Raw genomic sequence first — 19888 nt, forward strand, 5'->3', positions numbered from 1 at the left:
CTTCAGCTTATAAGCCGGCTGAAAAGCTGAAACGGCTGATTTGTTGTGAGAGGAAAATACTGTTTGGTGGCTGATAAGCCGGCTGAATAAACTGAAGCGTGGCTGATAAGCCGGCTGAATAAGCTGAAGCGAATAAGCTGTAGCTTGGCCATAGAAAAGGGCATTTGTATGAACTTTGTAGGGAAACTGGAAAGTTTGGCAGCCAGGAAAACAAAAGTGGCGGCATGTTACAGGACCCAGGAAAACGAAAGGAGTGGGACCCAGAATAGCACCGTTGGCAGCTGTGAAAAATCAGGCGGCAAGGTGTATCTGCTGCTGTTGCAATGTTGCGACCTCCCTCACAGTCACATAGAGTCAGAGTGTTGTGCGTAACCCAACCGTACACGCCGGATCGCCGGACGGACTAGCGTCAGCTTGCGTGTCTCCTGTACCTCTCCCTACTCCAACAGTACTACTCCGTACAGAGAACAGTGCAGCAGGCTTGAACTCTTGGTGCCCTCCCTCCGGTTCACCCCACGTACAATACGTCATGTTACTCCTGCACAGTAGCTAGGCTCCAATCCAGTGCATCGTGGAGTAGCTGCTGCGTGCAAAGGAGGGGAGAGCACCCAGGAGGAGAGTGAGATGGCACCGAGGGCAAAATACAGTATACTGTAGGAGTAGCTGTGCAGAAGGATCGGGCAGGTTAATTTGTTCCCACGGACGACGTTGCTCACGGTGAACCCAAAAACCAAAAAATTTGTGCTGTGACAAGGCCGGCAAATTATATTCTATTCGTTGCATTTGTGAAGGCATGAAAATGGATCGGATACGATATATACGAATACGGATGCAGCACGTTGTTTTTTTCCTCGGATCGAATACGGATACAAATAGTATCAGGATGTGTCAAATAATGATATTCATCATATTCGCATATTAAATATCCAACTTTGAGTATCTGGATTCGGATATGGTACGGATATTGACTGTCCGAATTTTTGAGTATCTGAAGCTTTCGGTCTGACGAACGGACGGATACCACTTTCATCCGTCTAGTATGACGAAACTGAGTGGTTTCAGCATTGCCTTTGCCTATCCAAACAAAACTGAATGGCAATATTCAGAATTAGCGATCTTTGTCAATGTGAATGTGAGTATTTTGGATTTAGATCCTGTTTGTTTGATCCACGAGCTAAATTTTAGCTGGCTAAATTTAATAGTCAACTATATGAATCCAAATATAGCTAAATATTCCTTTAGCAGGAGCCAACTAAAATGATAAAAGACCAAACTGCCCCTCCACCCTCCTTAGGAAAAGTATTTAAAGTGGGAGTGAGGGATAAGGTAGACAAATACCTTTTCAACTATTATTTAGCTAGAGGATCCAGACACCCTAGCCCTAGCTAAAGTAGCTAGTTAAAAAAAATTACTAAACTTTAGATAGCTAAGTTCTTGCAAAATGGGTCTTCCATCAAGCCACAGGCAGTCTTCCAAGGGATCGTCAGCCTAGTATGGAGCATCCGGGTCGAAGCCATCATCTTCCTAGTATCCACTTCTTCTCCAGCTTCTTAGCAGCGGTGGGGAAAACATAGTAGGGGTTGAAAGGAAAAACGATGAGTACATCGAAAATGTACTTCGCAAGTGTGGGAAATTATATGACATAAGGGCAAAACAAGACTTACTCTAGTTATAAAGCACCTAAGCAACTCATCCTAAACCTTAATTACCTTAGCACCTATTTACTAGATATGATCACCAACACCATAAGCTCCAAACCACCAAGCCAACCCCTCGGATTCCATCCGAGCACCAAAACCAACACTGGATTCCATCTAGCATCCAAGCCACACCAGGGTAACACCTCCTGGCCTCTAAACCAACCATCCATCTCCACTAATCATGAAGAAGTCCAAGCCACTCTTGACCATAAGCACGGCTGATATATCAGTTTTACACTCTGCAGAGGTTGCACATTTTACCCACGAGTCGTGTTCCCAATTACGCCTTACACTTCCAAGGTGATTAGCCAAGGTCCTACTACAAGGTCTCTCAGAAGTCGTGACTTCCCACCGGCAGACACCTACTAAGGATTCACCGCTAATAGGGAGTCTATTTTCCTCCACTGTAGAAGCCCCCTCTTGTGCCACTCAAACCGTCCGACAATGAAAACTAGTGGGACAACTACTTAATTGATCAGGTCTAGAGCCATGTAGCCCTCATGGTTGCGCGGTTAAGCCAGGTTACTTCTCCATGAAACGGTCCTTCCAATCCGAGCAGGCAACCCACATGTCAACGACACAAACCAAATAAAATCCAATTGAATCAGAACCATCTACCTGGTCCATCCATTCTGCTCAGATTCCCTAGTTACCATGCTCCTACCAAAAGATTACCAACCGGTTCCCATTGCATAAACAATTAATTAGACCAACTGGACTGCAAGCTAAACATGAAACTACCCATAACCATCCAACCGGGGTTTCAAGGAATATGTTGGAAATATCTAGTAAACCCTAACAAGGGATTCCAATTTAAGACACAACATGCAACTAAGTCTAACTACTCTAATAAAATAAAATAAATAGGAGTAAGAATGATCAAGGACACTTACCTTTAGAAGAAGAGTGTTCAGCAACTTTGAATTGTTGAACTTGGAGGTTCACAGACAGCTCACTTCCTACACGCGCAATCAATTGGAAATAGCGCACAATAAATAAAAGGAAAAGTACACCAAACAGTATTAAAATAGGATAAAAACCTTACTAATGTTTAGCACGCTTCACTTCAAACGCGTGAGCGTAAGAATTGCTTAAAACGGAGCTACGGTTAAAAAGATATAAGCATTTGAAGTTTTAGGGACCTATATGTAATTATTTGAAGTCGGGAAGGGCTTAAACAGAATTATAGCAAGGATCCGAACAGTAATAAATATGGAAAAGAACAAGGTTTTTTGTTAAAGTACAAGGAGTAGGGTCAGAATAACAATTATCAAGGTATTATGGTACTTGAGTGCAAGATTAACATGATAAAGAATAATTGTGCCGTGATTACCAACAAGGATAGGGACTGGAATGCAAAAAGAAGGTTGACTGGGCTCAGGTGCTGATTTGTTGCGCACGTGGCGCTGACTCGGGTCCACATGTGCTTGCTGACTGGGATTATGTAATACACGTGCCATCGTTTCATTGGCTCACGAAGGGGTAAGTTATGATCTAATCTAGACCGTTGGTTTTAGATGTAAAGGCTCCTAAGGCCCCGTTTGGTAGGGCTTCTCAAAGTGCTTCTCCACCGGCTTTTGGTGAAGCCCTACCAAAGGGTCAATTTTAAAACGGCTTCACCACCAAAGCCGGGGAGAAGCCGCAAAACGGCTTACACTAGAGAGGAGAAGCCGAAAAAAGTGACTTCACCGGCTTCTCCTCTCTCTCCAAGCATTAAGTGATCATAAAATTACATATATTGCCATTGAGAAGCCGTTTTACCAAACGTTTTGCAAAACGGCTTCAACTTCACTAAAAAAACCACTCCACCGAAGAAGCCGAAGCCGAAGCTGTTTTATGAGAAGCCGAAGCTCTACCAAACGGGGCCAAACTCATCTCCTTCCCTCAGCACAGCACAACGACGACGACACACGGCGGCGCCATGCACGTGCTCCTGTGCGTTGCCGGAACTTCACCGCAAAACGGCAGATCGGCCTACGGTGCACGGAAATCGACGGGAAGTGTCAAAACGGAAAGCCCTCGGGATAGGGATCTCACCTAGGGCATCGTGGAGGGCAGCGGCGGCGCAGTTCGGGCCCAGCACGGAGGGGACGGCGAGAGGCGGAGCGGCAGCCAGTGCTTCGCCGTGGACTCGGTTCCTGCTGCAGAATGGGGACCAGACGCGTGGGGCTTCCTTCTTGGCGGTCCTGCAGCGTCGACAAGAGCGAGACAGAGATGAGGGAGCGCAAGGGAGGGAGGACAGGGAGGGCGACGTCGTCGTCTTACTGCTCGGAGGCGAGGAAACGGCGGCGGCTCGTCTTATTTTTGCAGACTGATTGCTTGCAGAAATTTTATACAATTCGTGTGGGTCTAGTGTACTAAATTTTAGCTTGGAGCTCTCTTTTCAGTACGCATTGACTTGAGTACATCATTGTTGCTGCCCTCAAATTGGATGTGGTTAATTCCACCATGCACTAACCATGTTTTCATGCTCTTCTCTCTGTGAATTCTTTCTGAATTCTGACCTCAATTCCAATGCCTGCCTTGTTAGCCTCCTCTGTACAGATTCGGGTCAGAATCACGTCACTCCAAGTTTTCGATGCATGCTCTTCCCAGTTATTTACCTTGAATGCGGAATCGTCCTTTCGCAGTCATCTCTCGCCGTCGTAAACCGCCGGCCGGAACGCAGGAAGGTGACGGGAGAGATGGATAAAATCGATTTGCAGCCAATAGATAGCGTTCGTATGTTGAGTTTGATAAGGAACGTAGGGTAAGAGGATTTTAGAATGTGTTGCCAAATGCCAATAGCTATTGCACGCAGGTTAGAGAATTTGGTAAGACCTTGATCCGCAGAAACAAATTTGGAATCAGAGCTTTCAAAAACATACTATGTATACTACCACAAGACTGCCCAAACTGAATTCAACATACAGAGTTGTTACATTTAGGAAGGATAACATTATTTTCATCCGCAGAAAAGTTTCAATCCTTCTTCTGGATGGAGCTCTTCTGCAGCTGCTACTGCTCTTGCTGTCGTCAGTCACCAAGTCTTCCAAATCCAGTTGCAACCTGGATCTCTTCCTAACCCATGCCATACTCCCAGGAAAAGCTTTCGTTCTCGAAAGAGCATGCAAAGTGGTCCAGCTCGCATGCCCGTATGTCGTCCTGTAGTGACTTGCAAAACTCGTCGATGTCGAAATCTTGTGCCGCCGCAGGTGACTCCTCCATGGTCGATGGATCAGGCGCGTCTTCAGCCATCGTTGAGCCCTCAGAGTTGGCAGCTGCTTCCTCCTCTGCTTCAGCTGTCAGCACGTTGTCTTCATCCTCAAAGAGCCTTACCAAGTCGCCATTTCCTTCTAGTGACCTGCAAAACTCGTCCATGTCGAAATCTTGTGCGGGACCAGGCGCTGCGACACCTTCCTTCTCTGCTTCGTCTCTCAGTTCGGCAGCTTCAAACGGATCGCCCGTGCTCTGCTTCGTCTGGTCCATCTCGTCCTCACTCACCGTCGAGCCCTCGGCTGTTGGCACGGCGTCGTCCATGCACTTTTCCAACTCGGCCCAGTCGTCATCTTGATCAACAAGCGCTGCAGGGGACTCCTTGGGATCAGGCGCTGCCACCCTTTCCTCCTCTGCTTCGTCTCCCAGCTCAGCGGCTTCAAACGGATCACGTGTGCTCTGCTTCCTCTGCACGGACGGCTGAGGCGGCTGGCAGTGACGTGCCGGTGCTTCCACTGGCATGTGGCAGGCAGGTACCACCAGGAGAGTTGGCTGCGGCGGTGCGGGTTCTAGCGAGCGACTCAGCGGCGGCGCTGCGAGACGGGTCGGAACTGGCGGCGGCGGAGGCTGAGCTGAAGCGGCGATGTGAGGCACGTACGGCAGTGGTGGCGCAAAGGACGCCGTCCAATGACCCGCTGGCTGCACGACCGGAGGCGTCGGGGCGACGGCACCCCGCATCCGCTTGGGGCACGGCGGCTCGGCACTCTGCGGCGCCGGCCTCTTGGGCGCCGCCGCCTGCGCGATCACGACGGGCGCAGGCGCAGGCGCAGGTGGAGCGAAGAAGGCGGTGGATTCTTGGCGCGCTGCGGAGCCTTGATCGGCCCTGGGGGAGACGTAGATGTTGCAGAGCACGAACTGCCTGTCGCCGGCGACGGCGTCCTCCAAGCAGCACGAGTACTCGTCCATGAGCCAGTCCGTGTACGCGCCGCCCTTCTTGTACCGGAGCTTCCTGATCTCGCCGACCTTGACACCGGCGTGGTCCACGACGTCCTTGACTCTGCGAGTGCCACGACCCGGAGCCGGCGGCGCGCGCGGCCCTGCTGGCCTTCCCCGCCCTGTTTGGCTGCTGCAGCTTGCAGTGGGTGAAGAAGAATCGGTGCCCGGTCCTGGGCAGTGGGAAGAACTGGCGGGCGAGGTCGCCGGGCTCGCAGCCGTAGACGTCGGCGTGGTGCACGACGGCGCGCACGGCCTCGTGCAGCGGCGCGCCGGCGACGAGACGGGGGAGGTAGTAGGTGGCGACTTCGAGCGGGGATGGGTTGAAGCGGAAGCCGCGGGCGAAGATCGCCGGGCCCGGCGCCGCCATCTCCACGACGTGGATCGGAAGGGGAGCGGCGGAAGAGAAGGATGGATGGATGGAGCAGCAGAAGAGAAGGATGGATTTATAGGCCAGAGGCGCGTGGCGGGAATCCGACTTTTGCCGACGCCAGCTGCGAATCCGACTTTTGATTTTTCCTGTTTGTTTTTCTTTTCTCCAAATTTCGTCCAGAAAATTCCTTCCTGTGGCTGTGGCGGTGGGGTGAAGCTCCTTTCTCTAGACGAACATGGATCGGATTGCCGGCTTCCAACCATTTAGAAGACCGTCATATCTGAAGTTCTGAACCAGTCGATGGTTTCTCTGATTGCACATGTTTGCCGAATCGTTTCCTGCACTTGTACTGCAACCATATTCTCCCCTGCATGATTCAGACATTCACTTCAGTAACCTTCCAGCTCCTTCTGCACACATGCCATTCAGAATTGTTCTGCTTTAGTTATGGAATTGTGAAGACCATCAAAATTGAATCTACTAGAGCTAACACCAACATGGAGCGATGGCATACTTTCCCCAAAATCATAAATATTCGGTTGCTTCAGTCTACCCTGTGATGTGAATGAGTGAACCTTCATTTGTGGCATAAGAGATGGCATACTTGAATTTATCCAACTAGTCCATCAACCCGTGCTCCCGCACGGGCTAATGTTTTTAGAAGCTATTGTATTTGAAAATAATTTAGAAATTAAACTCCTAGCTAATAATCAAAATTGATTACCTACTACTCTCCTATTTTTTCAATATGTCAACATAATATTTATATAGATATGTACCTATCTTTGTCCAGATGTGATTGATTTTTAATTAATAATTACTCTATGCACTTTTTCATCCATATTCATACTTTTTCCATTTTGTATCGTACCTCCAATCCTCCATACATTATGTTTATCATACAAATCAATATTTTTCATTGATTCCTCACATACATGTATAAATGGTCTAAATGGTGATACTCATCACGTGTATATACTTTAACTTAGTATTTTTATATTAACAATGACATGAATAGGTAATTTAGAATCATATATTAGTTTACTTTTTGACATTTCTGTATGATGCACATGAGATTAAGATTTAGGTATTTAATTTAGGTTATTTTTAATAACAACATACGTGGGTAATATAGATAAAATTTTAGAATGACATTTGAAGTTATGCTTTATAATGATATGTATTAGCAAATTAGATGAAGATTATGGGGTTACTTTAGATTATTTTTTATAATACCTGAGTTCGGTAATTTAGATATAGGTTTAGAGCTCATTTTTGAATATTTTCACAATGACAGTGGTCGGTAACTTTTTAGAAAATATAATAGATCAATGGCTATGATTATTAGAGTTTACACGATTGGTGTTTGATGTTTTTAATTTTTATAAGAATTTGTCTCTTTTTTCTAGTTTGTCTCGTGGGAACTAATGTGGAGTCTCCAATGGAAAAAAATAGGACTACATTGCTAAAAAATATTACCATAAGCTACCTCTCGTTTGTTAAATATTTGAACACAATATTATATAGATATATACTTATTATCTTTATCCAATTGTGATAGATTTTAGTTAATAATTACTCTATAATATTTTTATCCACATTTATAATCTTTAACTTTTCACTTTGCATCACAGGTATGCGCTTGAATTTATTTAATGAACCCTAAGTTTGTGATACAATTTTAATATAGAAATCTATATTCTCATCACTTCGTCTATATCTTTATAAATGGTGACACACATCATGCGTATAGACCTTAATTATTATATCATATACCAATAGCGCAAAATATGGATGATTTAGAATCATATATTGCTGTATATTTTTAATTAAGGTTATTTGATTCAAATGTAGGGTTATCATGTTATTTTTAATAATGACATGTGTGGGTAATATAGATGCAAATTTAACGGGTTCCTTTAAGTTTTTAAGTAGTAGTGGTGGGCGATTCGATTGCAAATTAGGGGGTTATTTTAAATATTGTTTATAATGGCATAAGTGGGTACTTTTGATGAAGATTAGGGGGTTACTTTAATTTATTTTATATAATGGTAGAGGTGGGTAATTTATATATAGATTTAGTGTGTTACTTTAGGCTATTTTCATAATGGCATAGGTGGGTAATTTTTTAGAAAACATGATAGATCCAATGGCTATGATGATTTGAATCTATCGATTGATGGTCGGATGTTTTGCTTTTTTTTTGAATTTCTAAGATTTCTCTCTTTTTTCTAGAGTGTCCACCTAGGAATTCTAGGTGGCTTCACCTAGAGGCTTCAAAAGGAGACTCCAATTAGTAATAGTAAGATTTTCGATTCTTGGCTGTGCAGATGATCTTGTTTCATTCCATCCATTTCATGTCTAGAGTTCCTTGCGCCTCCGAACGACAGGTAGTTTGAATGACACCCAGTATCAGGAGTGAGCAGCACTGTGCCACAAGAACTATCAGCACCTCTGGTATTGTTGGTTCCTGTAAGACTACCGGGAGGACAAACATGCATTGCATGGCTACTGAAATTAGATGGGATACACCTGAATCCTACAAATTAGATAAAAACTCCAACAGTCCTTTTGAGCCAGCTCTGAATTCATAGGTGGCATTGGCATCGATGGCTGGAATGAGCACATTGTGAAGCATTGGTTCAAATGAAATGGCAAGCTACATTTGAAAATGCATAAAATTTACAGGTTTTAGACTGTAAGAAAAGTGAGCCGCGGCGCGGATGGGTATTTGAAATCCCCTGAATGTATGTATGGGTGGATTTTTGGAACTTTTCCTTTTATTGATCACCATCATGATCATTAATTGCACATTGCATAAAGAAATAAGTGTTGCACAGTACTCCAACAGCACCCGCCTGTTTGTCGTGCAAAGAAAAGACCCCTTTAGCATCTCGTGCTCATTTTTTTAGAGCATCTCGTGCTCATAGGCCTGTTTGGCTCCAGCGTGTTAAAATTTAACACCCGTCATATCGAATGTTTGGATGCTAATTAGAAATATTAAATATATGCTAATTACAAAACTAATTGCACAGATGGAGTGTAATTTGCGAGACGAATCTATTAAGCCTAATTAGTCCATGATTTGATAATGTGATGCTACCGTAACCATTTGCTAATTATGGATTAATTAGATTTAATAGATTCGTCTTGCGAATTAGCACATATTCTACAATTAGTTTTATAATTAGTTTATGTTTAGTTCTCTTAATAGCATTCGAAGTTCTGATGTGACACTTATCACCTCGTATCCGAATATCTTTTCCTGATCTTGTCTGGTCTCATCACCATCTCGTGCTCCACACTCACAGCGAATATCAACCACCACATGCTGCTAGGATTGACCGATTGAGCCAGCCAAAGGCAGCGGCGACGACCGGCAAGTCGACCCCCGGCGCGGCGACCCGTACCCCTGCCTCGTCGCTGGCGAAAGAGATGGACACCGAGAAGCTTCGCTTCATCGAGGAGGTGACCACCAACGCGGACGCCGTGCAGGAGCGCGTCCTGGGGGAGATCCTCGCCCGCAACGCCGAGACAGAGTACCTCGGCAACAGGTGCGACCTCGCCGGCGCCACCGACCGCGCCACCTTCCGGGCCAAGGTTCCCATGGTGGAGTACGAGGACCTCCTGCCGTACATCCGCCGCATCGCCAACGGCGACCGCTCGCCCATCCTCACGGGGCCGGGGCACCCCGTCACCGAGTTCTTCACCAGCTCCGGCACGTCGGGCGGCGAGCGCAAGCTGATACCCACCGTCGAGGATGAGTTCCACCGCCGCATGATGCTGGGCGGCCTCATCAAGTCCGTCATCATCCAGTAAGTTACTAATACTGCATCTAGCTTGTTAGCACTCTGTACTAACAGTAATGGCGGCCATGGAGCATGCAGGTATGTGTCTGGGTTTGATGAGGGGTGTGGCCTCTACTTCCACTTCGCCAAATCGGAGACGACGACGCCGGGAGGCCTGCCGGCGCGGACGGTCCAGACGAGATTGTTCAAGAGCGAGGCATTCCAGAAGCTCCCTCCCGGCGCCCTCACGAGCCCCGTGGCGGCCATCCTCTGCCCGGACGCGTTCCAGAGCATGTACGCGCAGGTGCTCTGCGGGCTGTGCCAGCGCCACCGCGTGGTGCGCGTCGGCGCCGTGTTCGCCTCCGGCGTCCTCCGGGCCGTCCGCTTCTTCCAGCAGAACTGGGAGCAGCTCGCCGCCGACATCGAGGCCGGCGAGCTCACCGACCGCGTCACCGACCCGTCGGTGCGCGAGGCGGTCGCCGGCGTCCTCCGGCCGGACCCCGAGCTCGCCCAGTTCGTCCGCGCCGAGGGCTCGGGGTCCAATGGCGACAGCGGGGCCGGGATTATCGCACGGATCTGGCCCAACACCAAGTACCTCGACACCGTCGTCACCGGCTCCATGGCGCAGTACGTCCCGATCCTGAATCACTACAGCGGTGGCTTGCCGATCATTTCCAAGATGTACGTGTCCTCGGAAGCCTCCGTCGGCCTCAACCTCTCCCCGATGTGCGATCCGTCCGAGGTATCCTACACCATCATGCCCACCACGGCCTACTTCGAGTTCCTGCCCGTCGACGACGCCGCCGGAGACGCACCGGCGGCGAGCCACCTGCTAGTGGAGCTCGCCGGCGTGGAGGCTGGGCGGGAGTACGAGCTGGTGGTCACCACCTACGCCGGGCTGTACCGGTACCGCGTCGGTGACGTCCTCCGTGTGACGGGCTTCCACAACGCGGCGCCGCGGGTCCGGTTCGTGCGCCGCAGAAACGTGTTGCTGTCCATCGAGTCCGACAAGACCGACGAGGCCGAGCTGCAGCGCGCCGTGGAGCGCGCGTCGGCGCTGCTCCGCCGGCACGGCGGCGGCGCCGTGCTGGACTACACCAGCCGGGCGTGCGCCGAGACCATCCCGGGGCACTACGTCATCTACTGGGAGCTGATGGTCGTCGGCGACGGGGGCGAGAGCGTGGACGACGACGGTGACGTGCTGGGCCGGTGCTGCCTGGAGATGGAGGAGGCCATGAACTCGGTGTACCGGCAGAGCCGGGTGGCGGACGGCTCCATCGGGCCATTGGAGATCCGGGTCGTCCGGTCGGGCACCTTCGAGGAGCTCGCCGACTACGCCGTCTCCCATGGCGCGTCCATCGGACAGTACAAGGTCCCCCGACGCGTGACCGCGCCAGGCGTCATCCAGCTGCTCGACTCGCGCGTCATCTCGAGCCATTTCAGCCCTGCCTTGCCGCACTGGGCACCGGCTCACACGTTGAACTCGACCGGAGACAGACAGAAATGTTCAGCTTCTGCATAAAGGGAGAAACTTCCAAAGTTCCAAGTATGGATCCTGCCGGACTGGCATCGTAGGTTGTGTTTATGGATAGAATCATAAAAAGAAAGTAGAAGAAGCTCTTTCAATTTTCTCCTTCCATAATCATCATGACCTTCCATCAACACGACTTGCTTCTCGATCTCTCTTCGATTTCGTAGTTGCCGCAAGGCGCAAGCACGTATATGCTTCCGCCGCCGCGGCGTCGTCGTGCACCGACGGGAGCGCACGTCGTCTCTGTCCCTAGGAAGCACCAGCAAGCGCCTCAAACGAATGGCGCGCGTCGAGGACGGCGGCGGCGGTGGCTGCTTCGCCCTTAACGACGATCTCCTCCTCCACATTTTCGCGAGTTACTTGGACGACACGGCCGACCTCCTCCGCTGCGCCGCCACCTGCAGGCGAGGGCGCCGCCTCGTCGCCAGCGAGGCCGGTTTCATCACCTGCCGCCGCAAGCCTCCGTCCGAAGACGACCGTCTCGTCAACGCCCTCGCCGTCGGCTCAGAGGCACGACTACAACTCGAGCCCGCGTCTGGAATTCCTCCCGCCCCGCCGCTCCTCCCGGCGCGTTCGACGGCGACCTGCTCCGGAACTCCCGCTTCATGGCGTCCCGGAACGGCCGCCTCCTCCTCGAGCTCCGCTGCGGGTCGCGTGATGACGACCACGCCGCCTCTCTCAGGCTCGCCGTGGGCAACGCTACGACCAGCAGTTTTGGTTGGGCTGTTGAGGCTGCTTTGGCTTAAAAAAAAAAAAGCAGAAAGCAACCAAAGCGTTTGGCTACCGGCAGGTTCTACCACGTGGAGCTGTTTTTTCTTCAGAGCTGTTTTTTCTCGGTGTAATTTCCGCAGCAGGTTCAGTCTTACTTTTTCGGACTGTTACCCACCTGCCATCCATTATGTGTATCGCTTCGCTGCTTTTCCTCATCTCGGTTTGGCAACAGAGCAGCAAGCGGCTAGGAATCCCCTGTGCGGCACTGGTAGCAGGGCTTGTACGCCGGTGGCTCCCCTTCTTTCTAGCCGGTGGCTCCCCTCCTTTCTAGCCGGTGGCCCTCTCCTCACCCTCCGAACCTGCTTCTCCTTGGCCGGTGCAAGGAGAAGGTCTGCGCGGCGCGATTAGTGGCTGACTTCTTGTCGCCCGGGGTTCGTCACCGGCACAGGGAGGCCCTTACGGCCCCGCTCCTCCCGCGTCCTCTCTCCGGCGGGGAAGTGGATGGTGAACCAGGGGTGGAAGAAGGAAGAAGGATCAGCCTCCCCTCCTCAATTTCTTCCCCTTCCCGATCTGCACGCCGACCATCTCCCCTTCCTGATCTGCAGCGCTAGGCTTCTAATAGAAGAGGGACTGACGTTGAGGACCAGAGCTCGTCCAAGTACTGGTTTTTTCTCGGGCAATAATCAATCTATTGCTGACGCGCGGGGCACCTATTCACTGGGTTCTTAGGTCAATGGCTCATAAAAGCAGAGACATGTGCTTTTATAGTAAAATTAACTCGTCTGGTGGTGATTTGCAATGAAAAAAATAGTGCGCATAAATTTAAGCAAATCAGTAATATAAGCATAAATCTATGGGATTATCTATACGGACCTGAGAGATAAAGGTACCCACGGGTCCCCACCGACTAGGGTAGTGGCCGGCTTGACAAGTGGGTCCCGTCCGATTATGGCGTGCGCGGCAAGGTATGAAGATGCGTGGTGCACAAGCTTGGAGGCCGGGCAAAATAGATTCCACCCGGATATTACGGGACACACATCGTAAACCGACTCAGGTTGATTTCTTTGTATCAATCGACTAGAATTAGATCCTATCCAATTATAACCCTAGGTTGTCAGCCTATATAAGGTGGACAAGGACACCCTCCCTCCCCACGAAGGAATGTTAACTCTTCGCACTTGCGATCAGCAATACAATCCACCAGAACATAGAACGTCGGGTATTACTCTTTGGAGACTCGAACCTGTCTAAACCTTGCGTTTCTGTGTTACCATTCAAGTTTTTGATCTTGCAATCTCCCCCGCCTACAAATCTATCACCTGGGTAACCCTCTGCTGGACTGCCGGTCACCAAATCCGACAGGACCATACGTTAATAGATGCAAAACTTAAAAAAAAAATAAGTTTCCGTTTCTAAAATGGTAATTTGCATGTGAATTAGTGAACAGCACAGTATTTTACAATCAACTTGAATATCAAAATTCTCTCAAGCCTTCAGGAGCATTATAAACATTTCCCAGCAAACCTACAGTTTCACAGCTGGCTTTTAGCTTTCCCACGGTTTACAGCCTCCAACAGTTTTTTTTCACAGCTCACCTTTTCACAGCCCAACCAAAGGCAACCGTCCTCCCCTCCGCTGACATGCCCGAGCACTACGCCTGCGCGCGGCTCGCCACCGCCGACCTTGACGGCGCCGCCGTCCATCCGCTGCTGCGCCCGGGATCCGCCGCTTTCCGAATCGTCGTGGTCTACAAGCGCGGCAAGGACACGATGTGCCGGTCCTACTCGGCGGACGCAGAATCCTGGGGAGCAGAGGGAGAGCTTTCCGGCCCCAATATCAGCAGCAGGCTGCTGGGTTACATGGGCGCCGGCGGCGTGGCCGTCGGCGGCAGCGTGTTCTGGCTGTCCGGCGACAGGGTGGTGTTCGGCCTCCGCCTGGACACGCTGCAGGGGAGGGTCGAGTCGCCCAAGTGGTATCGCATGCACCGCTTCAGCTTCGCCCACCCGTACCCGGACCGCCGGCTCGTCGTCTTGCCGGACGGGAAGCTGGGCTTGGTGCAGGTCGGCCAAGGCGATGCCGGAAACTTGGTAATGAACGTCTTCTCTGGAAGCGACTATGAGAAGACAAGGCACCGGTCTGGTTATTGGCGGGAGAGGCGGTGGGACTGGGAAAACGTGGGCTTGGACGCATTGCTGCCGTCGTCCGTCGTCTCCGGCGCCGTGAAGAGAATGCGCCTGCGGTCGATGTGTGAAAGGAATGGCCTCATCTTCTTGGCAGCCATGCATGGAGAAGAACAGAACAAGACCCGGCACTGTACGCGCTGGACCTGGAGAAGAAGAAGGTGCAGTTGATGCCAGTCCGTCCTGAGAGCTGCTGCTTCCGGAGGTCGTCTTGTAGCTTCCAAGGCTGCGACAATATGGACCTGGTGGCCTACCTGACCTCTCTTGGTGCGTGAGGATGATCTCATGCATTGCCCTTTATAAGAACTCAACACCTGACTTGGTGAGATTATTGTACCTTGCTGCATGCATGCATGGTACAGTTCTTCATCAAAATATCCAGTACATTCACAAAAAGGAAACCTAGACATCCAGTGGGCACAAAATGCGTGTATACGGTGAGATGAACAACTTTATATACATATATAATATATTTGATCCCTGAAATGCGAGTGTCCTACCCCTACCAACGGCGTGGCTGCGCACTCGCGGCATGGTCGCCGCCGCCGCCTCCCCCTGTCCACGGTGCACCTCCCCCATCGTTGTCAAACCTGCTGTTGCTTCCTCTGCTATGCGGCATGTCCACCCGATGGAAACCTTTCCTATAGCTGTAGCTGCTGCTGCTGCTGCTCCGTGGCGTGTCGGTGGCAGTGCCATGCCCGTAGCTGCTGCTCCTGGCGAGCTTCGCCTGGGCGGCGGCAATGGCATTATTCCCTCTGCCCCGCCCCATCCACCCCGTTCCGGCGTTCTTGTGCTCTTCCCGCGGCGTCACCGGCGTGCTCGGCTTCCAGATAGAATCCGGCCTCTGAACGCTGCAATTGTCAGAGTACGCGGTCATCTCATCTCCATCGGCGACATGAATGTAGAAGATCAATGGATAGATCAAAAAGATTTTGTGGTTCTAGAAGTCTAGTTTAACTTACATGGGCGGTGGCGGCCTTGAGCCCGGGTACGTGTGCCAGAGTGGCCTCTTTGAGATGTCAGCTCCCGAAACAGTCTGCAGGACTCAAGAATTCCGAAGATGAACTTTCTAATATAAAATTAGGAACAAACCACTTTAATAGTTTCATGAACCCACCTTCTCAGGTACTCTGACATCGCTAAGTAGCCTTGTAATTGGATTCCCTACCTCAGGATTGAAGAACATGGCTGATCTGAAACATGCATGTACACCCAAAATGCGATTAAAATTTGGGATGGAAGCCAAAGCTAGCTACCACAAGGCCTCAACCTCAGGACAGCAATGTTCGAGGGAAAACATACATTGCCTGATCATTTGTGATGTCCTGCAGATTTTTTATGGGCGAGGGAAAGAAACTGTTGCTCAAGCCATCATTGTCATCAGGCGACAACCACCCCCCGATTCCACTGTGTAAACATTCAAAATTCAGACCATTGTTCTGAACACGGTACTGGCACTAATTTACATCATTTCAGTTCAGACTTTCACTTTATGCACCTCGTAGCTAAATCTATCGGAAGCTTCTGCGCTGAACAGTATGTTGTCTGTACAACAACTTCTTTGAGATGTGCCAGAGCGTTTGAGTTCCTGTGCAGAAAGACCTTGTCTTGCCGAGTAGTATTCCGTCTCACCTCATCCATCTAATTTAGAACAGAGAGAGTAAGGGCAAACAACTAGCTACGATTACGGTTTATGCAACTGCAGAAGTTGTGTAACATGAACAAAGATGACAAGCAATTGTTTTACCGTCAGCTTCTCATCTACCGCTTCAGTGGCAGAAAGCAGCAGTTCCTCAGAGATACCCTGAAACAATTTCTTTCACTGAAAATGAACATTGCCAAGTGCACTGCTAGGTGATCAGTATAGATTCGGTTCATTGATCTACTGCACATATGAACGAATATCTCACACTCCACAAGAAACGTTTCCCCTTCGTGTCAGTCTGCAACTTCGGATAGTCATCTTCTCGACGATACAAAAAGTTCCAGTGGTAACATTTTGGGAGAGCACACCAGCTGGAAAAGGGGGGGAATTATATATAAAAAAACACACAACAAGTAACGTGCATAGCAGCCGTAAGAATGGTGAATGTGCCTTGGTGATGGCAAAACTGCCATGAGCTGATCAAATGGTCGTAGTGGTTTGTCCACAGTGAAAGATATCTGAAACCGAGCAAGACCCTTGAGATCAGATACGAAAGGAGCAACGTAGAATGGATAGTACCTGCAACAAGTTGTACCATAAGACGCACAATGAGATACAACCATGAGATGAATTAATGTTCAGTATGTAAGCATGTCATTCTTACCAGCTCCATGATGGTACGCCTGCAAAATAGCATTGAAACACCCAGCAAAGTCCTTCTAAATACTTCTCAGCCTAAATTCAAAGGGAGGAGAGAAAATAAAGGGAGGGAAGATTATAACAACAAAAATGCCACCTTGCCATTTCTCAACAGCCAGGGATCCATCAGGATAAATGAATAAACAAGGAAACATATAACCATGTCATTCTGCAGCTTTTCAATTTCATTAGAAGTTTCCACACCAAAATATTCCCTGTGGAACCGGGATTTCCATCCCGGTAATCCCAGTCTTATCTGCAAAAGACATTTCAAAATTTTTTACCAGGAGTGCATGAGAAATACAGATCCAAATAGGCCGGCATCACTAACTCTATCATATGGACGGTCTTCATTAAAAAGGCGGTCATCTAGTTTCCGCCTCAGCTCTGATCTTTCACTTTCTGAAGCTTCACTCAACATTTCGCGATATACCTTATGCAACAAATCCTAAAGGCCAAAACGAACATGACGGCACCCGACAATGAAAATAAATTCCATTTTGAATCACGGTACACTATTGACTAGAATGCTAATATACCTGCTTCAGCTCATATCTTTTGAGAAAAATTTTCTCTTCATACATGGACAGTTCATGAAAAAATATTTCCAACCTTGAGACTTCTAGATATGCACCATGTTTATCTTTCACCTGTTTTAAGTATCAACAAAACTGTCACAGTACTATAATTCAATCGCTAAGTAACAATCATTAGTGACAATAAGAGGCTGGCATTATTTGGTACTTTATCTGTGTTGACAATATACCCTCCCATTTTGTTGAAGGTTGTTTTGTACACTTCCAAAAGAAGATGGACTGCACCCTGTTACATGGAATTCATGAAAATGAAGGAAACATCGATATATACATACATATTCGTAGTAATGAACAAAGTGATAGGATATATATAGCGACAACAAAGTTAACTTTCCATTAAGCTATTACTATAATCTAAAGGCGCACGCGTACACATATACCTCATGCGTCTCAAGTGATGGAATATGTGGGATGAAATCATTTCCCATCAAGAAACAAATAAAGATGAAGTCATCTATTAGCCTCTCAATATCAGGCTCGCAAATTGGGTCCAATATCTTCAACTCAATCTCCAAGTACTCTCTCAGAACCCATATGTTCAAAAACTGAAAGAAGATGTGGAGTTATTCTCATCATATATCAAAATGTGTAACAACTGGCATTATCTGAAGTTGGGGGTATGGAGGACCAGATATGGTTTATCCGAATTCCCTTCGGTTTCTGCCTGATTTGGGCGTAGCACATCCTGTTCAAGTTAAACAGAAGATTACTCCACGCCATTATAAACGCCATCCTCCTTCTAATACATATAACAGGCAGCTCTCCTGCCGGTTTGTTTTAAAAAAAAGATGTTAGCATTGATAGGGATTAACAAACAAACCTCACGCAAAATAGAGAAGTGGACCTCGTGAGATGCCAAAGCAAGCATTATCAAATCTGCATCCTGCAATGATAATTCTTCACAGTAGTTAGCTCCAGGGTGCGAACAGGATCTGTGCTACACAACATTCGAATGATGAGATTGTGAAGAATTAAAAGGATCGATATTCCTCACATGCCCATACAAGCAGTGTCGAGTGTTGGGGTCATAGCCTTCCATGCTGCGTTGCGCACGGATGAAAGACATGATCTTGTGCTCTCCTTCTCCGGGCACATTTGCATCAGAGAGTATGACCTTCAGAACAGAGATGTATTGTGAACTTATCAAGCAACGTCCACTTGATCAAACTGAACAGCATCAAGATCGTACGGCTTGCGATTAGATTGAGCATGCATGTCAAACTGTTCAAGTTGGAACAAGCAAGCATGGACTTTCCTTAGAAAAACAGAAGGAACATGAACTGCATTTACTGAAGCGCAAGAGCAAACCATAATGTCTTTCCACCCGGGGTCAGTATTCAATTTGTAACGGGTGTAGTACTCGAGCGCTTGTGACAGCTTCTCCATGAACTCAGTCCCTGGTGTGATGACATTGGAGTCAGAAACCTCGGAAATCTCTCGCGGTGGCACCTCCTTACCTTGCTCTCTTAATTCCCTCCGCATTTTTTCCTCTTCAAGTGCCTGTATAAATTGAAGCATTTTCAGCAGCATAGATACCACGCATCACGCTGTCGATAAGGAAATGAAATGCAAAGATTATTGACCTCACTTGTGGCTAGCATGGCAGAGTGGAAACGTCCCCGTCGCACTCGATTCATTTTGGCGCATGGAACAACGCCATCTGCGCACGGGGAACCATTAACCAAAAGGTGCATCGAGAGAGGTTAATTGCAAAAAATAATTGAAGCCAACAAACAACATCCATGCATGGCTCGATCTTGAAACAACAATTAACATGGTCTAGGTACGTACGAACCTACGGCTAAGTAGAGAAGCCTTGTCGGCCTGATGATGCGGAACAGGCGGTCCAAGTGCTCGAACATGGACTCCAACACCTCGCTGACCGTTGTCGGAGGGCACACCTACATACATGCCAGATTCTGAGATTCATATGCAGATTACAGGCATGGATCGAAGGTGAGGGCATATATACGTCTACGTCTGCGTGCATCTGGTCCTGCGGGTGGAAGCAAGGATGGATGATGCAGTTCATGTCGAGGTAGAGGTTGTGGAAGATGATGCCCTCCTCTGGTTCCTCCTTTGCGGGGGAGACGATGCTTGGGTATCTGGTCACGAGCCACTTGTAGAAAGAAGGTATCCCCATGGCAGCTGCAACGAGCTAGATAGGGAGAAGAAACAAAGAGGATGAGGATTGAGGAGCACTGGTAGTGTTTTCTAATGTAGGGATTGTTGCACTGATTGATAGCTTCAGGGCAGGCAACCTACCTGCTTTGCCTCCCCCGTTAAGCTTTCTCCCTCTCCCTACAGTTACAGTCTGTAACTGATCAGGTTGATGAGAGCAAAGTGTTGAAGATTAGGACTGAGGGACTTTTGACACAGCTATTGATTCCATTCAGACTGCTTTTGTAAAAGAGGTATAGGCTTTTTACGGATTGGGTGCTGCCCTTTTATAAACAACTCAAGAATTGGAATAAAAG

General features: G+C 48.6%; 2 protein-coding genes across 3 annotated transcripts; one reads left to right on the top strand and one right to left on the bottom strand.

Moving 5' to 3' along the window:
* The first annotated feature begins 9559 nt into the window (after positions 1-9559).
* Positions 9560-11730, top strand: LOC117862808 (indole-3-acetic acid-amido synthetase GH3.8). The gene is made up of 2 exons (XM_034746331.2): positions 9560-10076; positions 10149-11730. The coding sequence occupies exons 1-2, from the start codon at positions 9697-9699 to the stop codon at positions 11569-11571; spliced, it is 1803 nt and encodes a 600-aa protein (XP_034602222.1). The 5' UTR covers positions 9560-9696; the 3' UTR covers positions 11572-11730.
* A 3045-nt stretch (positions 11731-14775) lies between these two features.
* On the bottom strand, positions 14776-19670 carry LOC117864373 (5'-3' exoribonuclease 3). 2 transcript variants are annotated; one of them, XM_034748449.2, is made up of 21 exons: positions 19384-19670; positions 19207-19312; positions 18995-19071; positions 18720-18911; positions 18406-18525; positions 18232-18294; positions 18040-18096; positions 17792-17956; positions 17560-17637; positions 17355-17465; positions 17147-17263; positions 16976-17071; positions 16781-16851; positions 16567-16695; positions 16382-16487; positions 16219-16275; positions 15970-16112; positions 15774-15878; positions 15589-15664; positions 15434-15507; positions 14776-15322 (listed from the first exon to the last, which is right to left on the bottom strand). In XM_034748449.2, exons 1-21 carry the CDS (start codon positions 19552-19554, stop codon positions 14974-14976), a joined length of 2463 nt encoding a protein of 820 aa, XP_034604340.1. In that variant the 5' UTR covers positions 19555-19670; the 3' UTR covers positions 14776-14973. The 2 variants fall into 2 exon arrangements, with proteins under 2 accessions (XP_034604340.1, XP_034604341.1); XM_034748450.2 differs by lacking the exon at positions 19384-19670 and having other exon boundaries at positions 19000-19071; positions 19207-19275.
* Between the last annotated feature and the right edge of the window lie 218 nt (positions 19671-19888).

This window comes from Setaria viridis, chromosome 7, assembly GCF_005286985.2.
Source record: "Setaria viridis chromosome 7, Setaria_viridis_v4.0, whole genome shotgun sequence".
NCBI classification, from domain to species: Eukaryota; Viridiplantae; Streptophyta; class Magnoliopsida; order Poales; family Poaceae; genus Setaria; species Setaria viridis.

Coding starts and splice junctions, on each gene's coding strand:
- LOC117862808 (XM_034746331.2), top strand. CDS start 9,697: ATGGACACCGAGAAGCTTCGCTTCATCGAGGAGGTGACCACCAACGCG. Junction 10,077..10,148: donor ATCAAGTCCGTCATCATCCA/GTAAGTTACTAA, acceptor TGGAGCATGCAG/GTATGTGTCTGGGTTTGATG.
- LOC117864373 (XM_034748449.2), bottom strand. CDS start 19,554: ATGGGGATACCTTCTTTCTACAAGTGGCTCGTGACCAGATACCCAAGC. Junction 18,526..18,719: donor CCGGGTGGAAAGACATTATG/GTTTGCTCTTGC, acceptor TCTGTTCTGAAG/GTCATACTCTCTGATGCAAA. Junction 15,665..15,773: donor ATCACAAATGATCAGGCAAT/GTATGTTTTCCC, acceptor TGCATGTTTCAG/ATCAGCCATGTTCTTCAATC.